Raw genomic sequence first — 22,694 nt, 5'->3', positions numbered from 1 at the left:
AGGTGGTGTTGGCTACACGCAGTATTCAGATAAAAACGCAGGCAGCACAAGTTGACTGTGAAGAAAGGGTTCCATTAATAACACAATACAATCATGACACCATCTAGATCTCATCCGATTTATTCCCACCATATCGGAAGATGCAGCGGCCCGCATAGCGGAAGCGTTCACATCGCGGGGCTGGAACTGGAAGTATCCTGAGCTAATTCTGCTACCACCATCATCTATCGCGACAAGTGATGGCTTCCACTGATTGTCGCCGGAAGTTGCGTCTGTTTCAGGACGGACGATGACAGCTAGGTCAACATTTGTAACAAGATGGACTTGAAAAGAAAAAGAAGATGATGCAGCATATTGTCAACCGGATTACATCTTGTGGTGGTGTTTGAACTCACAACCTCATTTTTGCAATGCAGGAATGATGCAAGTAGCAAGACATATTAATGATTAAATATTTCCTTCATCCAAGAATTGTCCATGACCTAGCAAATGACATTTTAACATCCAGCACTGAATGCTGAGAAATACAGGTTAAAAAATTGAATAGTGTCGAACATACACTTGTAAAAATGTAAACCATTAGCTAAGCACTATCAACTTCTGATCAAAGGATGTTCATAATGAAATCCTTACAGCAATGCAATAGATATCATAATTCTTTGAATGATTACTTAGCATTTTAGTTATTTAGAGGATGCTAAGCTCCAGCAACTTTCACTGTACTTGTCTCTCAATATGATCATTCTTTAAGTAGTCCAGCATATTTAAATAAAATATTATGAAAAGGAATGAGGAAAGATATGTAATTTAATTATTTTTGAGCTTATTATTAAATAACAAAAATAAATAAATTACTTGAATCTTTCCCCATTCCTTTCCAGCTTATAGTTTTCAGAGCCATTAAAAGCTTCCTTTGAGTTTTTTTGACTGTTTTTTATCAGGATTGTTATGTGGGTAAATGATGTGTTTTTCTTGATCAGTAATGTGAAACGGTTTAAAAGTACAAGGTTTTTACCTTCAGGCATCTGAAGAGCTGCATAATCGAGACACATCATGTGACTAACGGATCTGAATAGAGCGTATGTATATTGAACTCTTATGGATTCATCCTATGCAGGGAATAAAATAAATAAAAATGTGAAATATCATTCAGTTATAGTATAGAAATAAAATTCAAACAGAAATAAACATAACATTACAGGAGGTACACAAAATTGCTGGGGAAACTCAGCGGGTGCAGCAGCATCTATGGAGCGAAGGAAATAGGCGACGTTTCGGGCCGAAACCCTTCTTCAGACTGATGGGGGGTGGGGAAAGAAAGAAGGAAAAAGGGAGGAGGAGGAGGAGCCCGAGGGCGGGCGGATGGGAGGAGACAGCTAGAGGGTTAAGGAAGGGGAGGAGACAGCACGGGCTAGCCAAATTGGGAGAATTCAATGTTAATGCCATAAGGACGCAAGGACCCCAGACGGAATATGAGGTGCTGTTCCTCCAATTTCCGCTGTTGCTCACTCTGGCAATGGAGGAGACCCAGGACAGAGAGGTCGGATTGGGAATGGGAGGGGGAGTTGAAGTGCTGAGCCACCGGGAGGTCAGGTAGGTTATTGCGGACTGAGCGGAGGTGTTCGGCGAAACGATCGCCCAACCTACGCTTGGTCTCACCGATGTAAATCAGCTGACATCTAGAGCAGCGGATGCAGTAGATGAGGTTGGAGGAGATACAGGTGAACCTTTGTCGCACCTGGAACGACTGCTTGGGACCTTGAATGGAGTCGAGGGGGGAGGTGAAGGGACAGGTGTTGCATTTCTTGCGGTTGCAACGGAAAGTGCCCGGGGAGGGGGTGGTGCGGGAGGGAAGGGAAGAATTGACGAGGGAGTTGCGGAGGGAGCGGTCTTTGCGGAAGGCAGACATGGGGGGAGATGGGAAGGTGTGGTGAGTGGTGGGGTCACGTTGGAGGTGGCGGAAATGGCGGAGGATTATGTGTTGTATTTGCCGGCTGGTGGGGTGAAAGGTGAGGACCAGAGAGACTCTGCCCTTGTTGCGTGTGCGGGGATGGGGAGAGAGAGCAGTGTGTTACGGGGTATGGATGAGACCCTGGTGTGAGCCTCATCTATGGTGGCGGAGGGGAATCCCCGTTCCCTGAAGAACGAGGACATTTCCGATGCCCTGGTATGAAATGTCTCATCCTGGGAACAGATGCGGCGTAGGCGGAGGAATTGGGAGTAGGGGATGGAGTCTTTACAGGGGGCAGGGTGGGAAGACGTGTAGTCCAGATAGCCATGTGAGTCAGTGGGTTTGTAATGTATGTCGGTCAGGAGTCTGTCCCCTGCGATGGAGATGGTGAGGTCAAGGAATGGTAGGGAAGTGTCGGAAATCGTCCAGGTGTATTGGAGTGCCGGATGGAAGTTGGTGGTGAAGTGGATGAAGTCAGTCAGTTGTGTGTGGGTGCAGGAGGTGGCACCAAAGCAGTCGTCAATGTAGCGGAGGTAGAGGTCGGGGATGGGGCCCTGGTACGCCTCGAACAAGGATTGTTCAACGTACCCGACAAAGAGGCAGGCGTAGCTGGGGCCCATGCGTGTGCCCATAGCTACGCCTTGTGTTTGGAGGAAATGGGAGGAGTCAAATGTAAAGTTATTGAGGGTGAGGACCAACTCCGCTAAGCGGAGGAGAGTGTCAGTGGCTGGGTATAGGTTGCTCCTCTGGTCGAGGAAGAACCGGAGGGCTCTGAGGCCATCCTGGTGGGGGATGGAGGTGTAGAGTGACCGGACATCCATGGTGAAGATGAGGGGGTGAGGGCCCAGAGAGTGGAATGCGTGGAGGCGGCGGAGAGTCTGAGGTGTCTATATTCTAGACACCTCAGACTCTCCGCCGCCTCCACGCATTCCACTCTCTGGGCCCTCACCCCCTCATCTTCACCATGGATGTCCGGTCACTCTACACCTCCATCCCCCACCAGGATGGCCTCAGAGCCCTCCGGTTCTCCCTCGACCAGAGGAGCAACCTATACCCAGCCACTGACACTCTCCTCCGCTTAGCGGAGTTGGTCCTCACCCTCAATAACTTTACATTTGACTCCTCCCATTTCCTCCAAACACAAGGCGTAGCTATGGGCACACGCATGGGCCCCAGCTACGCCTGCCTCTTTGTCGGGTACGTTGAACAATCCTTGTTCGAGGCGTACCAGGGCCCCATCCCTGACCTCTACCTCCGCTACATTGACGACTGCTTTGGTGCCACCTCCTGCACCCACACACAACTGACTGACTTCATCCACTTCACCACCAACTTCCATCCGGCACTCCAATACACCTGGACGATTTCCGACACTTCCCTACCATTCCTTGACCTCACCATCTCCATCGCAGGGGACAGACTCCTGACCGACATACATTACAAACCCACTGACTCACATGGCTATCTGGACTACACGTCTTCCCACCCTGCCCCCTGTAAAGACTCCATCCCCTACTCCCAATTCCTCCGCCTACGCCGCATCTGTTCCCAGGATGAGACATTTCATACCAGGGCATCGGAAATGTCCTCGTTCTTCAGGGAACGGGGATTCCCCTCCGCCACCATAGATGAGGCTCACACCAGGGTCTCATCCATACCCCGTAACACTGCTCTCTCTCCCCATCCCCGCACACGCAACAAGGGCAGAGTCTCTCTGGTCCTCACCTTTCACCCCACCAGCCGGCAAATACAACACATAATCCTCCGCCATTTCCGCCACCTCCAACGTGACCCCACCACTCACCACACCTTCCCATCTCCCCCCATGTCTGCCTTCCGCAAAGACCGCTCCCTCCGCAACTCCCTCGTCAATTCTTCCCTTCCCTCCCGCACCACCCCCTCCCCGGGCACTTTCCGTTGCAACCGCAAGAAATGCAACACCTGTCCCTTCACCTCCCCCCTCGACTCCATTCAAGGTCCCAAGCAGTCGTTCCAGGTGCGACAAAGGTTCACCTGTATCTCCTCCAACCTCATCTACTGCATCCGCTGCTCTAGATGTCAGCTGATTTACATCGGTGAGACCAAGCGTAGGTTGGGCGATCGTTTCGCCGAACACCTCCGCTCAGTCCGCAATAACCTACCTGACCTCCCGGTGGCTCAGCACTTCAACTCCCCCTCCCATTCCCAATCCGACCTCTCTGTCCTGGGTCTCCTCCATTGCCAGAGTGAGCAACAGCGGAAATTGGAGGAACAGCACCTCATATTCCGTCTGGGGTCCTTGCGTCCTTATGGCATTAACATTGAATTCTCCCAATTTGGCTAGCCCGTGCTGTCTCCTCCCCTTCCTTAACCCTCTAGCTGTCTCCTCCCATCCGCCCGCCCTCGGGCTCCTCCTCCTCCTCCCTTTTTCCTTCTTTCTTTCCCCACCCCCCATCAGTCTGAAGAAGGGTTTCGGCCCGAAACGTCGCCTATTTCCTTCGCTCCATAGATGCTGCTGCACCCGCTGAGTTTCCCCAGCAATTTTGTGTACCTTCGATATTCCAGCATCTGCAGTTCCCTTTTGAACACGATAACATTACAGGAGTTCTGCCTCCTCTGAAGCAACTTTTTCAAAAGATGTGATGTCCTATGAAATTACTGCGATTCAGTGTAAATGATGGGACCATGAATAAGATGCAACAAAAATTATGGTTTCTTGATGTCTGCATCAATTTAGCTACGGATAATGCAGGTACCCCATAAATATCTCTATGAGTCTATACAGCACAGAAACAGGGCCTTTAGCCCAACTTGCCTATGATGACCAAAATGCCTCATTTACACTAGACCTGCCTGCATTTGGCCATATCCCTCTAAACCTTTCCTGTACATGTACTTGTCCAAATATCTTTTAAATGTTGTTCTAGTACCAGCCTCAATTACCTCCTCTGGCAGCTCGCTCCATTGACCCGCTACTCTCCGTATGAAGAAATTGCCCGTCAGGTGCCTATTTAATCTTTCCCCTCTTACCTTAAACCGATGTACTTTGGTTCTTGATTCCCCTACTCTGGACAATAGACAGGGTGCATTCACCTACCTGATCCCCTCATGATCTTGAACACCTCTATAAGATCACCCCTCATCCTGCCACGCTCCAAAGATTAAAGTCCTAGCCTTCCCAATCCCCGCCTACAGCTCAAGTCCTGCAAATATCCTCATAAATATTCTCTGCACTCTTTCCAACTTAACAACAACTTTCTTACAGCAGGGTGACCAAAACTGAACATAATACTCCAAATGTGGTTTTACCACCACCTTGTACAACTGTAACATAGCATCCCGACTTTTACACTCAATACCCTGACTGATGATGACCAACGAACAGAGGCCTTCTTGATCACACTTTCTATGTGACGCCAACCACTTTCAAGGAACTAGGTACATTGCATTCGGGCTGCTAATACAGAAACCTCCCCGTGGTGCAGCCTGGGAAACACTGAATGGTATAATCTGATATTATTACCACCAGTAGGCCAATATCTGTATACTTACCCATGCAATCTACTAGATGACGATGCCGAAGCGCCACAGACACTCGCCCTCCTCGGGGCCTGCACTGTCAATCGCCTCAATCAATATTGAAGGCTTCTCCAGATGCAAGGCAGACATACTAGCGACAGCGGCCAAACGCTTCGACATAGTGTGCATGCAGGAAACCCACACTGGCCCTACACAACACAGACCAGCCATCCCTGGAATGAAGCTGGTGGCCGAGATCCGACACAGACAGTATGGGTCAGCTGTATTCAGCAGACCAAACCTCGCGATCGAAGAGGTCTGCACCCACACCACCGAAGGGCAAATGGAAACCATCACAGTTGCCCTCCCAAACATCTCTGTCACATCAGTGTATAAACCCCCCCAAAGTCCATTCCTCCACTCTGAACTGCCAGACAGATGCAAGAGGAAATACCACATTAGCATTGGGGACTTCAATGCCCATAGCTCATTGTGGGGCTATGAAGTGAACAATCAAGATGGAGATGAAGTCGAAACCTGGCTCGAGTCGAAACACCTGACCCTGATCCATGACGCCAAACTGCCAAAATCTTTCCACAGTGCCAGATGGAAACGAGGATATAACCCAGACCTTGTTTGTGTGAGCAGCGAACTATCATCCAGAGCTGTGAAAGAGGTCCTGGACCCTATCCCCCATACGCAACACCGGCCAATCACCATAACCATCCGATCCGCTCTCCAAGCAACAACCGTCCCCTTCCGCAGAAGGTTAAATCTGCGGAAGGCCGACTGGCTGTCATTCCAACAGGAGATCGAAGACTCCATCCCCAGCATTCCATCACACCCCAACAACTATACCATGTTCACAGAACTGCTGAAAAGGTCAGCCAGGCGACATATACCAAGAGGATGCCAGACCGAGTACATCCCCGGGCTGTCGGAAACATCCAGCGATCTACTGAAAGCCTACCACAGGGCATACCACGAGGACCCTTTCTCCTCCACCACCATGGAACTCGGAGAGACCCTGTTGAACACAGTCGGGGAGGACCAAAGGCAAGTCTGGAAGGAGTTGATAGAAAACACCAACATGACCAATAACAGCAGGAAGGCATGGGCCACAATCCGCCGCCTCGGTGAAGACCATACCACACCGCCCATGCTCACAACAGTCACAGCAAACTCAGTTGCAGCACAGCTGGTGGCAAACGGTCGTAGCCAAAACCGGCGCAGACCCACAGGAGAATACCGCCGGACAGCGGTAACAGACCGCATACAACCAGCCAGCGCTCTCACCAAGCCCTTCGACCTAGAAGAACTCGAAGCTGCAATGAGCATGCTGAAACCTGGGAAAGCAGCAGGAATCGATGATGTACTAACGGAAATGATACAGCACCTTAGACCTAAAGCAAAGACCTGGCTCCTAGCAATGCTGAACTCATGCATGGCACAGAAAACAACCCCACCTGTATGGAGAAAGGCCAAGACTGTCGCAATTCCCAAACCTGGAAAGGACCCATCATCCCCAAAGAGCTACAGACCCATTTCCCTCCTCTGCATCACCGACAAGCTCTACGAGAGGCTACTACTCCAACGCCTTACGCCACTTATAGACTCCAAGCTTACTAAAGATCAAGCTGGCTTCCGCCCTGGCCGCTCCTGTGCCGGGCAGCTACTGAACCTCACCCAACACATTGAGGACAGATTTGAGTGCAAACTCATCACCGGAGCAGCTTTCATAGACCTCACCGCTGCCTACAACACTGTCCAGCACCGCACCATGATCAGGAAACTTTTTGACATGACTGGTGACCTCGACCTGTGCCAAGTCATCAAAAGCCTTCTCAACAACAGGCGCTTCTTCGTTCAACTAAACGACAAGAAGAGCAAATGGAAAGCCCAAAAGAATGGCCTACCACAAGGCAGCGTACTGGCCCCCCTCCTCTTCAACATCTACACCAACGACCAACCACTTCCCCCACAATGCCGCCGCTTCATCTATGCTGATGACCTCTGCATCACCACCCAACAGGAGAACTTCCAGAAGATCGAGTCTGTCCTGGAAAGCGCCCTCCAAGAGATGGCAACCTACTACAATAACAACCACCATCAAAAACCCAACTATGCAGCTTCCATCTTAAAAATCGAGATGCAGGAAAACAACTGAGCGTCTCATGGGATGGCCACAAACTCTCCAACCACTTCCACCCCGTGTACCTCGGAGTCACACTCGACAGGACACTCTCTTTCAAAATCCACCTTCAGAACACCAAAGCCAAGGTCAACACTCGCAACAACATCCTGCGCAAACTGGTAAACTCAAAGTGGGGCGCTGATCCACCAACCATCCGTGCAACTGCCCTAGCCCTGTGCTTCTCCACAGCTGAATACGCGTGCTCAAGCTGGAGCCGCTCCCACCACACCAAACTGGTCGACACAGCCCTCAACGACACCTGCCGCATTATCACGGGATGCATAAAGACAACGCCAGTCCCGTGCCTCTACGCACTAGCTGGTATTGCCCCCCCCCCATATCAGACGATCCATCGTCGCCCAAGACGAGCGGAGAGCACAGGAGATCGATACCAGGCACCCCCTGCACGGACACACAGCACCTCCACCCCGACTGAAATCCAGAGCCAGTTTCTTGCAGACAGTCCCACCTCTCCAGACAACCAAAGAAACAGCAAGGACCAACATCTGGAAAGATGAATGGAACCAGCTCAACACACGAGCCCACGACTGGATGGAGAGAGGAATCACTCCGACTGAATGCCTCGCCAGCGGGCACGACCTCCCATGGCCAACCTGGAAGACCCTCAACAGATTACTAGTGGAGCAGGGGAGGTGCAAAGCACTTATGAAAGCATGGAACTACCAGGCAGAAGACACATGCAGCTGTGGAGCAGTAAAGACAATGTCCCACCTACTGGAGTGTGACGACGCCCCCCAGTGCAGCCCCCAGGACCTGGCTGAACCGACCCGACCAGCTGTGACCTGCGCCAGATACTGGCAGAACGACATCTGAGATTGCAACGGACTCGAAGAAATTGCATTCAGAAAGTATTCAGACCCCTTCATTTTTTCATTATGTTACAGCCTTATTTTAAAATGGATTAGATTCATTTTTTTTATCATCAATCTACACACAATACCTCAGAATGAAGAAGCAAAAACAGGCGTTTAGAAATTAATGTACATATGTAAAATCTCTTTGGATTTTTGTTAATATTATCTGCCAGTCATCTCATGTTCCCTTTTTGCCCTCATGACTTTCTTAGGTAAGCTCCTCAGTTCTCGAAACTCCTCCAGGGATACACTTGATCCAAGCTGCCTATACCTGTCCCATGCCTCCTCCTTTTTCCTGACTAGAGGAACAATTTCTCTCATCATCCAAGCTTCTTTACTGTCATCTTCCTTACAGGAACATGCATGCCTTGAACTCTTGTCATCACACTTTCAAAGGCGTCACACGTTCCAGTTGTTCCTTTGCCCCCAAACATCCTACTCCAATCAATGTGAGCAACTTCCTGTCTAATACCATCAAAGATGGCCTTCCTTCAATTCAGAACTTTAACTCGTGCCCCCACCTTGAACTGCTAAGGATTGAGCTGATGGATCAGTGAAAGTCACCTTGGATAAATACAGCTCAGCAGAGAGCAGGGGTCATAATAAAACTACCCAAGGCACACTTTTAATACTAGATTACTTTATATATTGTTGCAGGCCATGATGGAATCTATCCCAGGTTACTGAGAGAGGCGAGAGAATAGATTGTGGGAGCCTTGACAAAGGTTTTTGCATCTTCTCCAGCTACAAGTTAGGTCACAGAAGGCTGGAGAATAGCTAATGTTGTTCTGGTATCAAAGAAGGAAAGTGGAGAGAATCAAGGAATATATTGGCCGGTGAGCCTCACAGAAGCAGTAGGGAAATTATTGGAGAGGATTTTTCGAGATAGGATTTACTCCCTGTTAGAAGAGAATGGTTTAATTACAGTGAGTCAGCATGGCTTGGTACACGGCAGGTTGCTTCTTACTAATGAACAACTTGCCATGGATCTCATGCATCTTACTCTATTTTGAGGAGTTGACAAAGGTGATCGATGAGGGAGAGGCAGTGGATGCCGTTTACATGACTTTTAGTAAGGTATGTGATCCCCTATGATAACATCCCCTATGATAGGCACTGATAGGCACGATAGGGGATAGATAGATAAAAGGATTATATAAAAAGGATTTTTTAGTTTCAGTTTAGTTTATTATCACCTGTACAGAGGTACAGTGAAAAGCTTTTGTTGCGTGCTATCTAGTCGGCAGAAAGACAAAACATGATTAGAATGGATCCATTTACAGTGTACAGATACATGATAAGGGAATAATGTTTAGTGCAAGGTAAAGACAAGGATAGTCCGAGTGTCACCAATGAGATAGATAATGGTTCTGCAATAATCTCTGGTTGTGGTAGGATGATTCAGTTGCCAGATAACAACGGGGAAGAAACTGTCCCTGAATCTAGTGGTGTGCTTTTTCACACTTGGACGTAAACATAGACGGATTAGTTAGTAAGTCTGTGGATGACACAAAGATTGCTGGGGTCGCAGTCCGTGAGGAAGACTGTCAAAGTATATAGCAGGATATAGATAAAGCTACAGAAATGGGAGGAGAAATGGCAGATGGAGTTTAATCCATGCAAGTGTGAGGAGTTGCATTTTTGGAGGTCAAATGTAAAGGGAAAATACACAATTAATGGAATGATCCTTAACAGCATTGCTGTGCAGAGGGATCTTTGGGTCCAAGGACCATAAGTCACTGAAAGTGGCAATACATATAGACAAAGTGGTAAAGAGGGCATATGGTATGCTTGCTTTCACAGGTCAGAGCATTGAGAATAAGAGTCAGGAAGTCATGATGCAGCTTTATAGTACTTGGGTTAGGTCACATTAGGAATATCGTGTGCAGTTCTGGTCACCCCATTACAGGAAGAATTTTTTCCCCCTGGATTAAAAAATCTGATTCTGGAGGGCATAGCTTTTAGACAAGAGGGGCAGAGTTTAAAAGAGATGTGCGGTGCAATTATTTGTTTTGCCTGGAACGTTCTGCTTGTGGCAGATATGCATATGGATGTGCAGGGAATGGATTGTGGCAGATATGACAGTGGCATGTAAGAGACTTTTTGATATGCATATGGATGTGCAGGGAATGGAAGCCGGTGGATTGCAGGCAGATAAGAGTTGGTCTTGGCATCATGTTCTGCACAGACACTGAGGGCCTGTCTTTGAGCTGTACTGTTCCATGTTCCATATTGTAGAACATATAACATGAACAGCACAGAAACAGGCTCTATGGCCCATGATGTTGGTGCCAATCATGATACCCTATGGCAACCATAATGCCAACTTAAATTAATCTCATCTGCCTGCACATTTTTTATATCTCTGCATTCCCCTACTGTTCATGTGCCTGTCCACATGCCGCTGAAATGCCACTGTCATATCTGCTTTCACCACCTCCCTGGCAATGTGTTCCAGGTACCTACCACTCTCTACATTAAATAAACGCCTCATAAATCTCACAATGTTTTTGAGTATTTGACATTTTCACCCTATCTACACCTCTCAATTTTATATACTTTAATCATCAGTTCACCTCTTAGCCTCTGAATTTCCAGAGAAAACAATCCAAGTTTATCCAATTTCTCCTTTTATCTAATATTCTCTGATCAAGGCAACATTCTGTTGAACTATTTCAGCATCTCCTTCAAATGTTCCACATGCTTCCTGCAATAATACTCCATATGTGACACAAGTTTCATGCAGCTGCAACATGATTTGCCATCTTTTATACTCTGTGACCTGACCAGTGAAAACTAGTATGTTGCATGTATTCTTCACCACCCTATCTACTTATGTTTCCACTTTCATGGATCTATGGATTTGCATCCCAAGATCCCTCTCAATATTAATGTCTTTAAGAGCCCTACAATTTCATTTTCTTACATTCGACCTCCCAAAGTACAATACAACACTCTCATTCAGATTAAACTCTATCTGCCATTTACCAAGCCATACTTCCAAGTGATCTATATCCTGCTGTATTCTTTAACAACTTTCCTCGCTCTACACAACTCTGCTAATTTTTGTGTCATCTGCAAATTTAACAATCAGCTCACCTTCATTTTTGTTTAAATCATTTCTATATATCACAAACAACAGAGGACACAGCACTCATCATAACTGAACACCATTGGTCAGAGACCTCACAATAAAACCCTTCCAACCCCACCCTCTGTCTTCAATGGAAAAGCCAATTTTGAACTGGCTCAGCCCAGTCACAGTGGATCCCATGGATCTTAATCTTCTGGATCAGCCAACCATGAATGATCTTGCCCAATGCTTTGGTAAAGTCCACGCAGCCAACAAACATCAACCATCAGGCTATTAAACTTCGCTTGGACAAAACTCTGAACATTAATAGCCCATTATTTGTTATTTGCACTTTATCAGTTTATTTATTCATGTGTGTATTTACATATATAATGGTATATGGACACAATGATCTGTTTTGCAGTCAATGCGTACTATGTTCTGTTGTGCTGAAGCAAAGCAAGAATTTCATTGTCCTATCAGGGGCACATGACAATAAACTCTCTTGACTTGACTTGACTCTTGAACACTGCCTTACCCTCATCAATCACTTTTGTTACTTCCTCAAAAAACTCAGTCAAGTTTGCAAGCTCTGACATTCTTAAGTGTATAGAAGTGTGAAAATGCACACCCCAGATTCGGGGACAGTTTCTACCCAGCTGTTATCAGGCAACTGAATCATCCTACCACAAGCAGAGAGCAGTCCTGAACTATCTACCTCATTGGTGACCCTTGGACTGTCCTTGATTGGATTTTGCTGGTTTTAATAATAATAATAATGGATGGGATTTATATAGCGCCTTTCTAATACTCAAGGCGCTTTACATCGCATTATTCATTCACTCCTCAGTCACACTCGGTGGTGGTAAGCTACTTCTGTAGCCACAGCTGCCCTGGGGCAGACTGACAGAAGCGTGGCTGCCATTCTGCGCCTACGGCCCCTCCGACCACCACCAATCACTCACACACATTCACACACAGGCAAAGGTGGGTGAAGTGTCTTGCCCAAGGACACAACGACAGTATGCACTCCAAGCGGGATTCGAACCGGCCACCTTCCGGTCGCCAGCCGAACACTTAGCCCATTGTGCCATCTGTCGTCCCGATGACAGATGGCACTAAATGTTTACCTTGCACTAAATGTTTTTAGCCTTATCATGTACCTATCTATACACTTGATTGTAATCATGCATTGTCTTTCTGCTGACTGGATAACATGCAAGAAAAGCTTTTCACTGTACCTCGGTACACGTGACAATAAACTAAACTGAAAACTGAACAGCTTCTCCCTGACTGGTACTGCATCTCCCCCACCTATTTTATCTCTCTCTATTGGGTCTGAAACATCAAAACCCTACAATGTTGAGACGCCAGTCGTGCCCTTCTCTCTACCAATGCTCAGTAATGGCATTACTCTGCCGTACTCAATACCCCCCTCATTGAAGTAAATACAGATCACCCCATTGGCAGCGCATGTTCATTAACCAGGCCAAGCCCGTCTTCTACTTTTAATCTGTGCAGTGATTCACAACAAAACAAACAAATTTAACATGACTTTTGTGGTTGAAATGAGAGAGATAATTAAGAAACAAAGCCCATCATTTCTTTCATTGCACTCACATTTAAAATGCGACTAGTGCACAAGGACTGGCACTCAGTCAATGTTACTCTTATATTTAAATAATGATTTACATCAAGTTTACAGAATCATGAGCCAGGGAGGATAAAATGGATAATGCCAAAAAAGTGGCTGCCAAGTCTGTGAAGGTTCGACCCAGTCCAGTCTGCACACCAAGTCTGTGTTGCCTGCTGACTATAATCTCAGTTATCGGTCACATTTAATTCAATATTGCTAGCTTTATCACACCTGTAGGGTTTTCAATTGTATAAATGATAATCAACAAATTGAACCTGCTTGCACTGTTTATTATAGGCAGCATGGAGTAAATGAGGTGCTTGAGGAGTATAAAGAAGGTAAAAAGAATCTTAAGAAAGAGATTAGAAAAGCTAAAAGAAGATATGAGGTTGCTTTGGCAAATAAGGTGAAAGTAAATCCAGTAAGTAAGGTGAAAGTAAGTAAGGTGAAAGTAAATCCAAAGGGTTTCTACAGCTATATTAATAGCAAAAGGATAACGAGGGATAAAATTGGTCCATTAGAGAGTCAGAGTGGACAGCTATCTGCAGAGCCAAAAGAGATGGGGGAGATATTGAACAATTTATTTTCTTCGGTATTCACCAAGGAGAAGGATATTGAATTATGTGAGGTAAGGGAAACAAGTAGAGTAGCTATGGAAACTATGAGATTCAAAGAAGAGGAAGTACTGACACTTTTGAGAAATATAAAAGTGGATAAGTCTCCAGGTCCGGACAGGATATTCCCTAGGACATTGAGGGAAGTTAGTGTAGAAATAGCAGGGGCTATGACAGAAATATTTCAAATGTCATTAGAAACGGGAATAGTGCCGGAGGATTGGCGTACTGCGCATGTTGTTCCATTGTTTAAAAAAGGGGTCTAAGAGTAAACCTAGCAATTATAGACCTGTTAGTTTGACGTCAGTGGTGGGCAAATTAATGGAAAGGATACTTAGAGATAATATATATAAGCATCTGGATAAACAGGGTCTGATTAGGAACAGTCAACATGGATTTGTGCCTGGAAGGTCATGTTCGACTAATCTTCTTGAATTTTTTGAAGAGGTTACTCGGGAAATTGATGAGGGTAAAGCAGTGGATGTTGTATATATGGACTTCAGTAAGGCCTTTGACAAGGTTCCTCATGGAAGGTTGGTTAAGAAGGTTCAATTGTTGGGTATTAATGGTGGAGTAGCAAGATGGATTCAACAGTGGCTGAATGGGAGATGCCAGAGAGTAATGGTGGATGGTTGTTTGTGAGGTTGGAGGCCAGTGACTAGTGGGGTGCCACAGGGATCTGTGTTGGGTCCACTGTTGTTTGTCATGTACATCAATGATCTGGATGATGGTGTGGTAAATTGGATTAGTAAATATGCAGATTATACTAAGATAGGTGGGGTTGTGGATAATGAAGAAGATTTTCAAAGTCTAGAGAGATTTATGCCAGTTGGAAGAGTGGGCTGAAAGATGGCAGATGGAGTTTAATGCTGATAAGTGTGAGGTGCTACATCTTGGCAGGACAAATCAAAATAGGACGTACATGGTAAATGGTAGGGAATTGAAGAATGCAGGTGAACAGAGGGATCTGGGAATAACTGCACAGTTCCCTGAAAGTGGAATCTCATGTAGATAGGGTGGTAAAGAAAGCTTTTGGTGTGCTGGCCTTTATAAATCAGAGCATTGAGTATAGAAGTTGGGATGTAATGCTAAAATTGTACAAGGCATTGGTGAGGCCAATTCTGGAGTATGGTGTACAATTTTGGTCGCCTAATTATAGGAAGGATGTCAACAAAATAGAGAGAGTACAGAGGAGATTTACTAGAATGTTGCCTGGGTTTCAGCAACTAAGTTACAGAGAAAGGTTGAACAAGTTAGAGGCTTTATTCTTTGGAGCGCAGAAGGTTAAGGGGGGACTTGATAGAGGTCTTTAAGATGATGAGAGGGATAGACAGAGTTGACGTGGATAAGCTTTTCCCACTGAGAGTAGGGAAGATTCAAACAAGGGGACATGACTTGAGAATTAAGGGACAGAAGTTTAGGGGTAACATGAGGGGGAACTTCTTTACTCAGAGAGTGGTGGCTGTGTGGAATGAGCTTCCAGTGAAGGTGGTGGAGGCAGGTTCGTTTTTATCATTTAAAAATAAATTGGATAGTTATATGGACGGGAAAGGAATGGAGGGTTATGGTCTTAGCGCAGGTATATGGGACTAGGTGAGAATACGTGTTCGGCACGGACTAAAAGGGTTGAGATGGCCTGTTTCCGTGCTGTAATTGTTATATGGTTATATGGTTTATGACCTGCCTTAACAACATTAGTTGGCAGAAATTATGGTGATAATTGTAAGTCGGCAGAACATTTTTGATTCATGATTTTTGGATACTACAGGCCTTTGTAGAAAAGATGTTAATAAGGGGAGATACCCTCCATCTCAATGGAACTACCACAGTTTTTTTTCAAGGACTATCTAGGGGTTTTTTTTTAGCACAGTCCAAAAGGATAGTAAGATAAGATAGTAATGGAGATGAACACCTAGAGTAAATAAGTCAGGATTGTGTGTGCAGACGTCACCAGGCAGTCAATGTCACATTGTACATGTGTTGCCAACAACTAAGAACTCTACTCTTTTGCACAATGAAAGTTTTGGACTATGAAAACGAAAAACACAGAAAGCCTATCAGACAACTAAGGATGTGAGAGCTAGTTTATAAGAACAATGCATAGCTCACCATGAGACCTTGAAGTATCACCCAGCTCTTTTCTGGAAAATCCTGTATCATTACTATGAGAAACTGGAAGCAGGCATTCCAGTGACAAAAGAGAACGGCAACAGCAAACCAGTATGCTAAGTGCAACACTCTCGTCATACCCACATCCCACTCGTGTAGCTGCAGAAGGATTAAGTGATTAGAGATAGTAAACTTTCATTTACAGTACATTGCACATTATTAAATTATTTCTAAGGCATTTCATGTTTAATCATAGAAAATAGAAAATAGGTGCAGGAGGAGGCCATTCTGCCCTTCGAGCCAGCACCGTGAATCAGTTATTAGGTATGTTGCAAAGCCTACCTGAAGCGTCGCTGAAAATCTGTCGCTGCGGGTGTGCGCGATTTTGGCGCCGTTTAGAGGGGGGCGGGTTTAAAACGCGATTTTCTCTAGGCTGTTCAAATCGAAGATGTTCAGCCTAGTTAATTATTAACGAAAAATCGCTGGAAGACCCCGTCGCAAAAGCTATTATTAGTTTTAAAGGCCTCGTATAATAGTTATAGTAGTTTAAAAATCAATCTCTAAACCCGCGACCACCGGCAGCTGTCAGGGTCGCATAGAGCAAATAACTGAAGGTAGGCTGCATATTTTTACATTAAAAAGGGCTTCTTAAGATCCCTTTATACAAAGTTTAATATTGCGAGTAGCTCATTTTGGGCCCATTATATCCCGCAGTATTTTTCTGGGCATTTGGGGGCACAAATCTACCGCAATGTGAACGTTCTAAACCAGCGCGTTCATAGGATCCCACTAGAAAGCTGATTTTAAATGGTCTTTAATTTGCAGCAATTGAACACTAAATTCCTTCCATTTGGCCTATAAATTAATGTAAATGAGATTTAAAAATCATGTTTTATTGTGAATTATTTATGAATATTATTTGGACACTTAGGCTATTTAAAAATGTTAATCATTTATTAAGAAATGGATAGATGTTTAGATCTAGTAATTGAAGTTTGAAATTAGCTACACTTGGGTAACTAACTAATTATATGCTTTAATTTCAGGTCATCCAAGTAAGATTATTTTATATTTGTTTCAGAATGGTTCAATCTACGATAACTGAAAATTTCATTCAGTTCTCTTAATTTTTAAGAAGGTTATGGGCTTTTAACTGCACACGATCACAGCTTTTTTGTTATGTCCATAGAAAATCAATAGGGAACAAGATGCTAATTTCCGAGTATGAAAATGGCCATAACTTTTTAAATACTTGAGATATGAAAGTGAATTAGGTGTCAAATTAAACTTCTTTTTATGCTTTATCTGATGGGATAAATTACAGACTTGATTTTTTAAATCTCAAAATTTTGTAACATTGCTACAGTTATCAAAGTAGTCATACTACACATACAAAATTATAAATGAGAATGCGAATGGGTAACTATTCCCTTGAAGCCTTCTCTGGTAGATCGTTGCTAATCAGTGCCCCAACTACACTTAATGTGCAGGAAAGAACTGCAGATGCTGGTTTAAATCGAAGGTGGACACAAAATGCTGGAGTAACTCAGCGGGACAGGCAGCATTTTGGGTCGAAACCCTTCTCAACCGGAAACATCACCCATGCCTGTCCCACTGAGTTACTCCAGCATTTTGTGTCTACCCTCAACTAGTTACTTGTTTTGCTTTATTTTTACTTGATATTCTTACCTAATCAAACTCTCTCAAATTTGCTCTTCACATTTTAATTTGCCCTTCAACCTCAGTCTGTTGGTGAAGCAACTTACAGAATTCTACTTCCAGATCTGGATTTCACTCCCAAAGAGCCAATCTTCCATTTTAAGATTATATTCCTCCTAAATATCCCCACCAGAGGACATGATTTTTCAGTATCTAATAAATAGATTAGATCCTTTAGTCCTCAAAGTTTAAGCCAAATCTGTGTGACTCGTTGTATAAGTCAACACTTTAAACATTGGAAGAATTTTAGTAAGATTGTCTTTCCTGAGGAAGTGCCCTGAATGCTGAACTCTAAAAGTACAACTGAAGCTTTCATTCCTTTACTTTCAAATTCCAACCTTCTTTTGATGATTCTAAAAGCCCATTTAATTTCTTATTAACTACCTTTCAATAATTTATGCACACATACATCTACATCCGTATGCTTATCCATAGCTCCCTTACCATTACGGAAATATGATGAATTATCTTTTGCAGATTCAATGTACATGGTTTTTTATCTCATACACAATCTCTGCCCTTACCACCATTTGCCACCTTTCCCCTCACTTGACATGTAACTTGTGTCTCCAATCTGCGCAATTTACTTTGACTTCTAACTATGTCATCAGCAACTTGGATATCTTTTCTTTCACTCACCAATCTCAGCCATGATCATATTGAATGGCGGTGCTGGCTCGAAGGGCCGAATGGCTTGCTCCTGCACCTATTTTCTGTTTCTATGTTTCTCCCAAGTATGTTTAGTGCAAATATGACACCCTGTGAAAATTCTTAGGAAACATGACTGGAATCTCAACTACATGGCGCTGATCTTAATCAGCATTACGCTATTGGTTTTCAAGTCAAGTCAAGAGTGTTTTATTGTCATATGTCCCAGATAGAACAATGACATTCTTACTTGCTGCAGCACAACAGAATATGTATAGTACACTATAAACAATATGATAAATGAGAAAAAAGTTCAGTGTGTATACATATACGTACTCACAAGTACACACATATAAATATACATACATATATATATATAATATAATATATATACACACATACACCCACACACATATACAAGGTACAGGAGCCTGAAAATGTCCAGATTCAGGAGCAGCTTCTTCCCTACAGCCATCAGGCTATTAAAGACCTTAACCTCAAAAAAGCTCAGAACTACAATTGACATTATTATTATTGCATCATTATTGCACTACTATTGTTTGGGGGGGGGGGGGAGGGTGGGGGGGGGTGGTGTGTGTGTGTGTGTGTGTGTGTGTGTGTGTGTGTGTGTGTGTGTGTGTGTGTGTGTGTGTATGTGTGTGTGTGTATGTGTGTGTGTGTGACATTATTATTATCATTCTTGCACTACTATTTTTGGGGGGGGTGGTGTGTGTTGTGTGCGTGCGTGCGTGTGTATATATATGTGTGTGTGTGTGGCGGCTCCTGGGAAGTAGGCTGCTGGACTGGCCCGGGGGCGGGGCCCAGCTTCGAGTTTAAGAGTAGTTGGCAGTTGGTCCTCAGTCTCCCACTGAAGCAGAGAATAGTGTGCCGTGTTAATTAAAGCCTTTACAGAATTCATCAGTCTTCTCATCTTCATTCCGGGCTCTCCACGCACCTGCTATACTGGTGACCCTCGACATTTTGTCGCAAGTCGCAATGGACCCGATTATGCTTCAAGACGCACAACCCGGTCAACCACCCTTGGCCCAGGCCGGCCCCGCCGATCTCCACACCGTCGCACTGAAGCTGCCTACACTGTGGACCGACGAGCCCGAAATATGGTTTGTCCAGGTCGAGGCGCTGTTTGCACTGCGGGGCGTGACGGCAGATAGCACTAAGTACTATACTATTGTTAGCTCCCTCGACCAGGCCTCTGCACAAGCCTTTTCTCTACGCCCCCCCCCCCCCCCCCCACGTGGACATCGTGGGGCCGCTACCACCTTCTCGGGGCTTCATCCACCTCATGACCGTGGTCAACCGATTCACGTGGTGGCCAGAAGCGGTTCCATTGACAGACACCTCTGCCACCACGTGTGCCCGTGCTTTGGCGTCACACCGAACTACCAGATTCGGAATGCCGTTAGACATTACATCCGACCGGGGGCCTCAGTTCACATCTGAACTTTGGTCAGCCAGGGCCCGCCTTCTCGGGGTTAACCACGGCGTATTATCCGCAGGCGAACGGTCTGGTGGTGCATTTCCACCATCAACTCAAGGAAGCCCTGAAGGCTCGGCTCAAGGACCCGGACTGGGTCCGCGCATTGCCGTGGGTTTTGCTGGGTGTCCGCACCACGCCCAAAGAGGACTTGGCCACCTCCTCAGCTGAGTTGGTGTATGGAGCCCCGCTGACATGCCTGGTGAGTTCATACCATCAGCGCAGGGCCAGGCAGAGCAGCCATCAGCCGCCCTGCAACGGCTTCGAGACACGGTGGGCAAGCTGGCATCGGTGCCAACATCTCGCTACGGTTCGTGTAGGCTGCACGTTCCATCAGCTCTCCAGGACTGCTCGTTTGTTTTCCCTGCGTCGGCATTTTTTGGCCATCTTACTCAGTCCCCCTCCGCTGCGCAGGACAAGAGGATTTTTCCCATCGATGAAAAATAAAAGAGTTATTAGTGTTTAAAAAATGTTGAGTCTCTCTCCTGAAGGCCACATCCCTTCCGGAGGGACTATAAACCTGGAAGTGTGGGCGTGGCAAGATGGTGAGGGAGAGGTCTCGACTCGCTGTCTTTAGTGGTCTTGCACCCAGCTTGAAATGGGATGAAACTACACTTGAATTTGGTGCCCTTGCACCCTGCTTGAAATGGAATTTCAAGGAATAGCCAGCCGTGAGTCAACTGCGAGCCCACCAGCCGTGAGTGAGCTGCCAGCACAACAGGCTAAAGGTTAAAGGTTATTTATTGGTCACAAACACCATAGGTGTAGTGAAATGCCTGTTCACAATGCAGCACATAAAAAAAAAAATACAAACTTAACAATAATAAAGAGATTTAAACATAAAAAACATCTACCCACAATAGTTCCCATTATGAGGGAAGGCACAAAGTCCAGTCCCCATCTCATGTCCACCCATAGTCGAGCCTATTGAGGCATCCGCAGTTGCCTTTACAGAGGCTCGATGTTCCAGGCAGTTCTTCCAGATGATGGTGCTCCGGCGTCGGGAGAACCCTCTCAGCGGCATGGGAAATCTGGAACGGGCGCTTCCTTACTGGAGACCGCGGCTTCCGAAGCCAACGGGCCGCGCCGGATGGAGCTCCACCACTGGTGGTCTCGGCGAGAGATCCCAGGCTCCCGATGTAAAGTTCAGCGCCGCCGCCCGCGGCTGCCCGCTCCACAGGCCCGCAGCTCCGCGATGTTTTTCTCTGCGGTCTCAGCTCACTGGAGTTCCAGCACGGCGACCCGGGCAAGGCATCGCCCGCTCTGCGATGGCGCTCCAGCGCTGTGCCGCCGCCGGAGCCGAGGTTCTGGGTGGTCCCCTCAGGAAACGTCGCTCCAGACCCGCTGGTAGGCCGCGAGGACGGGTCGAAGGTGCTGCCCGGAGAGAAGCCGCCTCTTCGACTAGGTAGGGATCCTGAAAACTAGTTTCCCCCTGCTCTCCCCTCCCACATAAAAATGACTAGAACTCCAAAAACAAAGGACTAAAACCCACTAAAAATAAAAGAGAGTGAAAAAACGGAAAGCTGCAGGCTGGGCAGCCATACCATACAGGACGGCGCCCCCACTTCAGTCACTCAGGCTTGAGTGACTGAGCCGCCAGCCCAAGAATCCATTCGGCCCACAATGTCCATACTAGCCCTCTGGAAACCTGTCCCTTCAGCGCACAACACCCATAATAGCGCTCCAGAAGTGATTCCCCCCCCCTCCCCACTAATATTGGAATTGGTGGAGAGGTGGAATATTGCGTCGTGGGACCAGCCCTCCCGTATGATGCTGGGACCCAATGGATCCCACTCAGTCTAGTGTGTATGTATATATCTATCTATATATTAAAAGTGTGTGTGTGTGTGTGTGTATGTCAGATTCCATTTTCAGATTAGATTTTTGACCTTTGATTCCTTGGTCCGCCAAAGCCGCACGCAGAAACTCCGAGCTTTTTTCCATTTCGGTAGAGATTTCACTTTTACATTCTCAAATCCACTCCTCATTAAATTTCGTTATTTTTATGTACACATTTGTATTAAAATCCTTCCACCCCCCCTCCCCAGAATTTCAAATTGTTAAAAAAAAAAAAAAAACAGCTCTCACCCGTAGAATGTTGGTGAACGTTCCATCGTGTGATGTCACAATGCCCAATGCTCACAGATGCCCAATCGGAATGGATCTCATTTACATATGCCTTATCCCCAGCCCCCCCCCCCCCCGCAGCCTGTGTCGAAGCGTGTGATCACGTGGGTGGGAATAGAGAGAGGATTGGGAGTGATAGGGAATGGGGAATAGATGGACTGCCTCTACCCCCACCCCTCTCCCATCCCTCCACTGTTCCCCCTCCCTCCCCTACCCCATCTCCCTCCCCCTCTCTCCTCCCCCTCCATCCCTCTCCTCCCCTCTCCATCCCTCTTCCCCTTCCCTCTCCTCATCCCTCTCCCTCTCCTCCCCCTCCCCCACACCCCTTCCCTCTCTCCCCCGCCCCCTTTCCCCTACCCCTCTGTCCCTCTTCCACCACTCCCCCTTCCCTCCCCCACCCTCTCTCCCCCCTCCCTTTCTCCCCCCACCCCCTTCCCCTCTTCCACCACTCCCCCCTACCCCCTCCCTCTCTCCCACGTCCACCACTCCCCCCTACACCTTTCCCCCTCCCTCCCCACTCTTCCACTTTTCTCCCCCCATCCCCACCCCTCCCTTCCCACTCTTTCCCCTCTCCCCCTACACTCTTCCCCCTCACCCTCTCCACCTCCCTCCACACTGTTCGCCCTCTCCCCTCCATCCTCCCCTCCCTCTCTCCCCCCTCCCCCACCCTCTCCCACCCTCTTTTCCCCCTCCCCACCCTCTCTCACTCCCTCCCCCACCCCTATCTCCTCCTCCCTTTCCCCCTCTCCCTCTCT

At 46.5% G+C, this 22,694-nt stretch overlaps 1 protein-coding gene across 1 annotated transcript in view; it reads right to left on the bottom strand.

The window, feature by feature from the left end:
• Window positions 1-22,694, bottom strand: part of LOC116975817 (potassium/sodium hyperpolarization-activated cyclic nucleotide-gated channel 1-like) — a 62,693-nt gene that overhangs the window by 17,336 nt on the left and 22,663 nt on the right. Inside the window, exons 5-6 of the mRNA XM_033025051.1 lie at window positions 15,951-16,109; window positions 1,016-1,109 (exon numbers count right to left, since the gene is read on the bottom strand). Of these exons, the coding sequence (XP_032880942.1) occupies window positions 1,016-1,109; window positions 15,951-16,109 (253 nt within the window). The remainder of the gene's footprint in view (window positions 1-1,015; window positions 1,110-15,950; window positions 16,110-22,694) is intronic.

The sequence above is a fragment of the Amblyraja radiata genome, chromosome 8, assembly GCF_010909765.2.
Source record: "Amblyraja radiata isolate CabotCenter1 chromosome 8, sAmbRad1.1.pri, whole genome shotgun sequence".
Taxonomy (NCBI): Eukaryota; Metazoa; Chordata; class Chondrichthyes; order Rajiformes; family Rajidae; genus Amblyraja; species Amblyraja radiata.
Note: the sequence above shows the minus strand (reverse complement) of the source record. Positions and strands in the feature narration are given on the sequence as shown.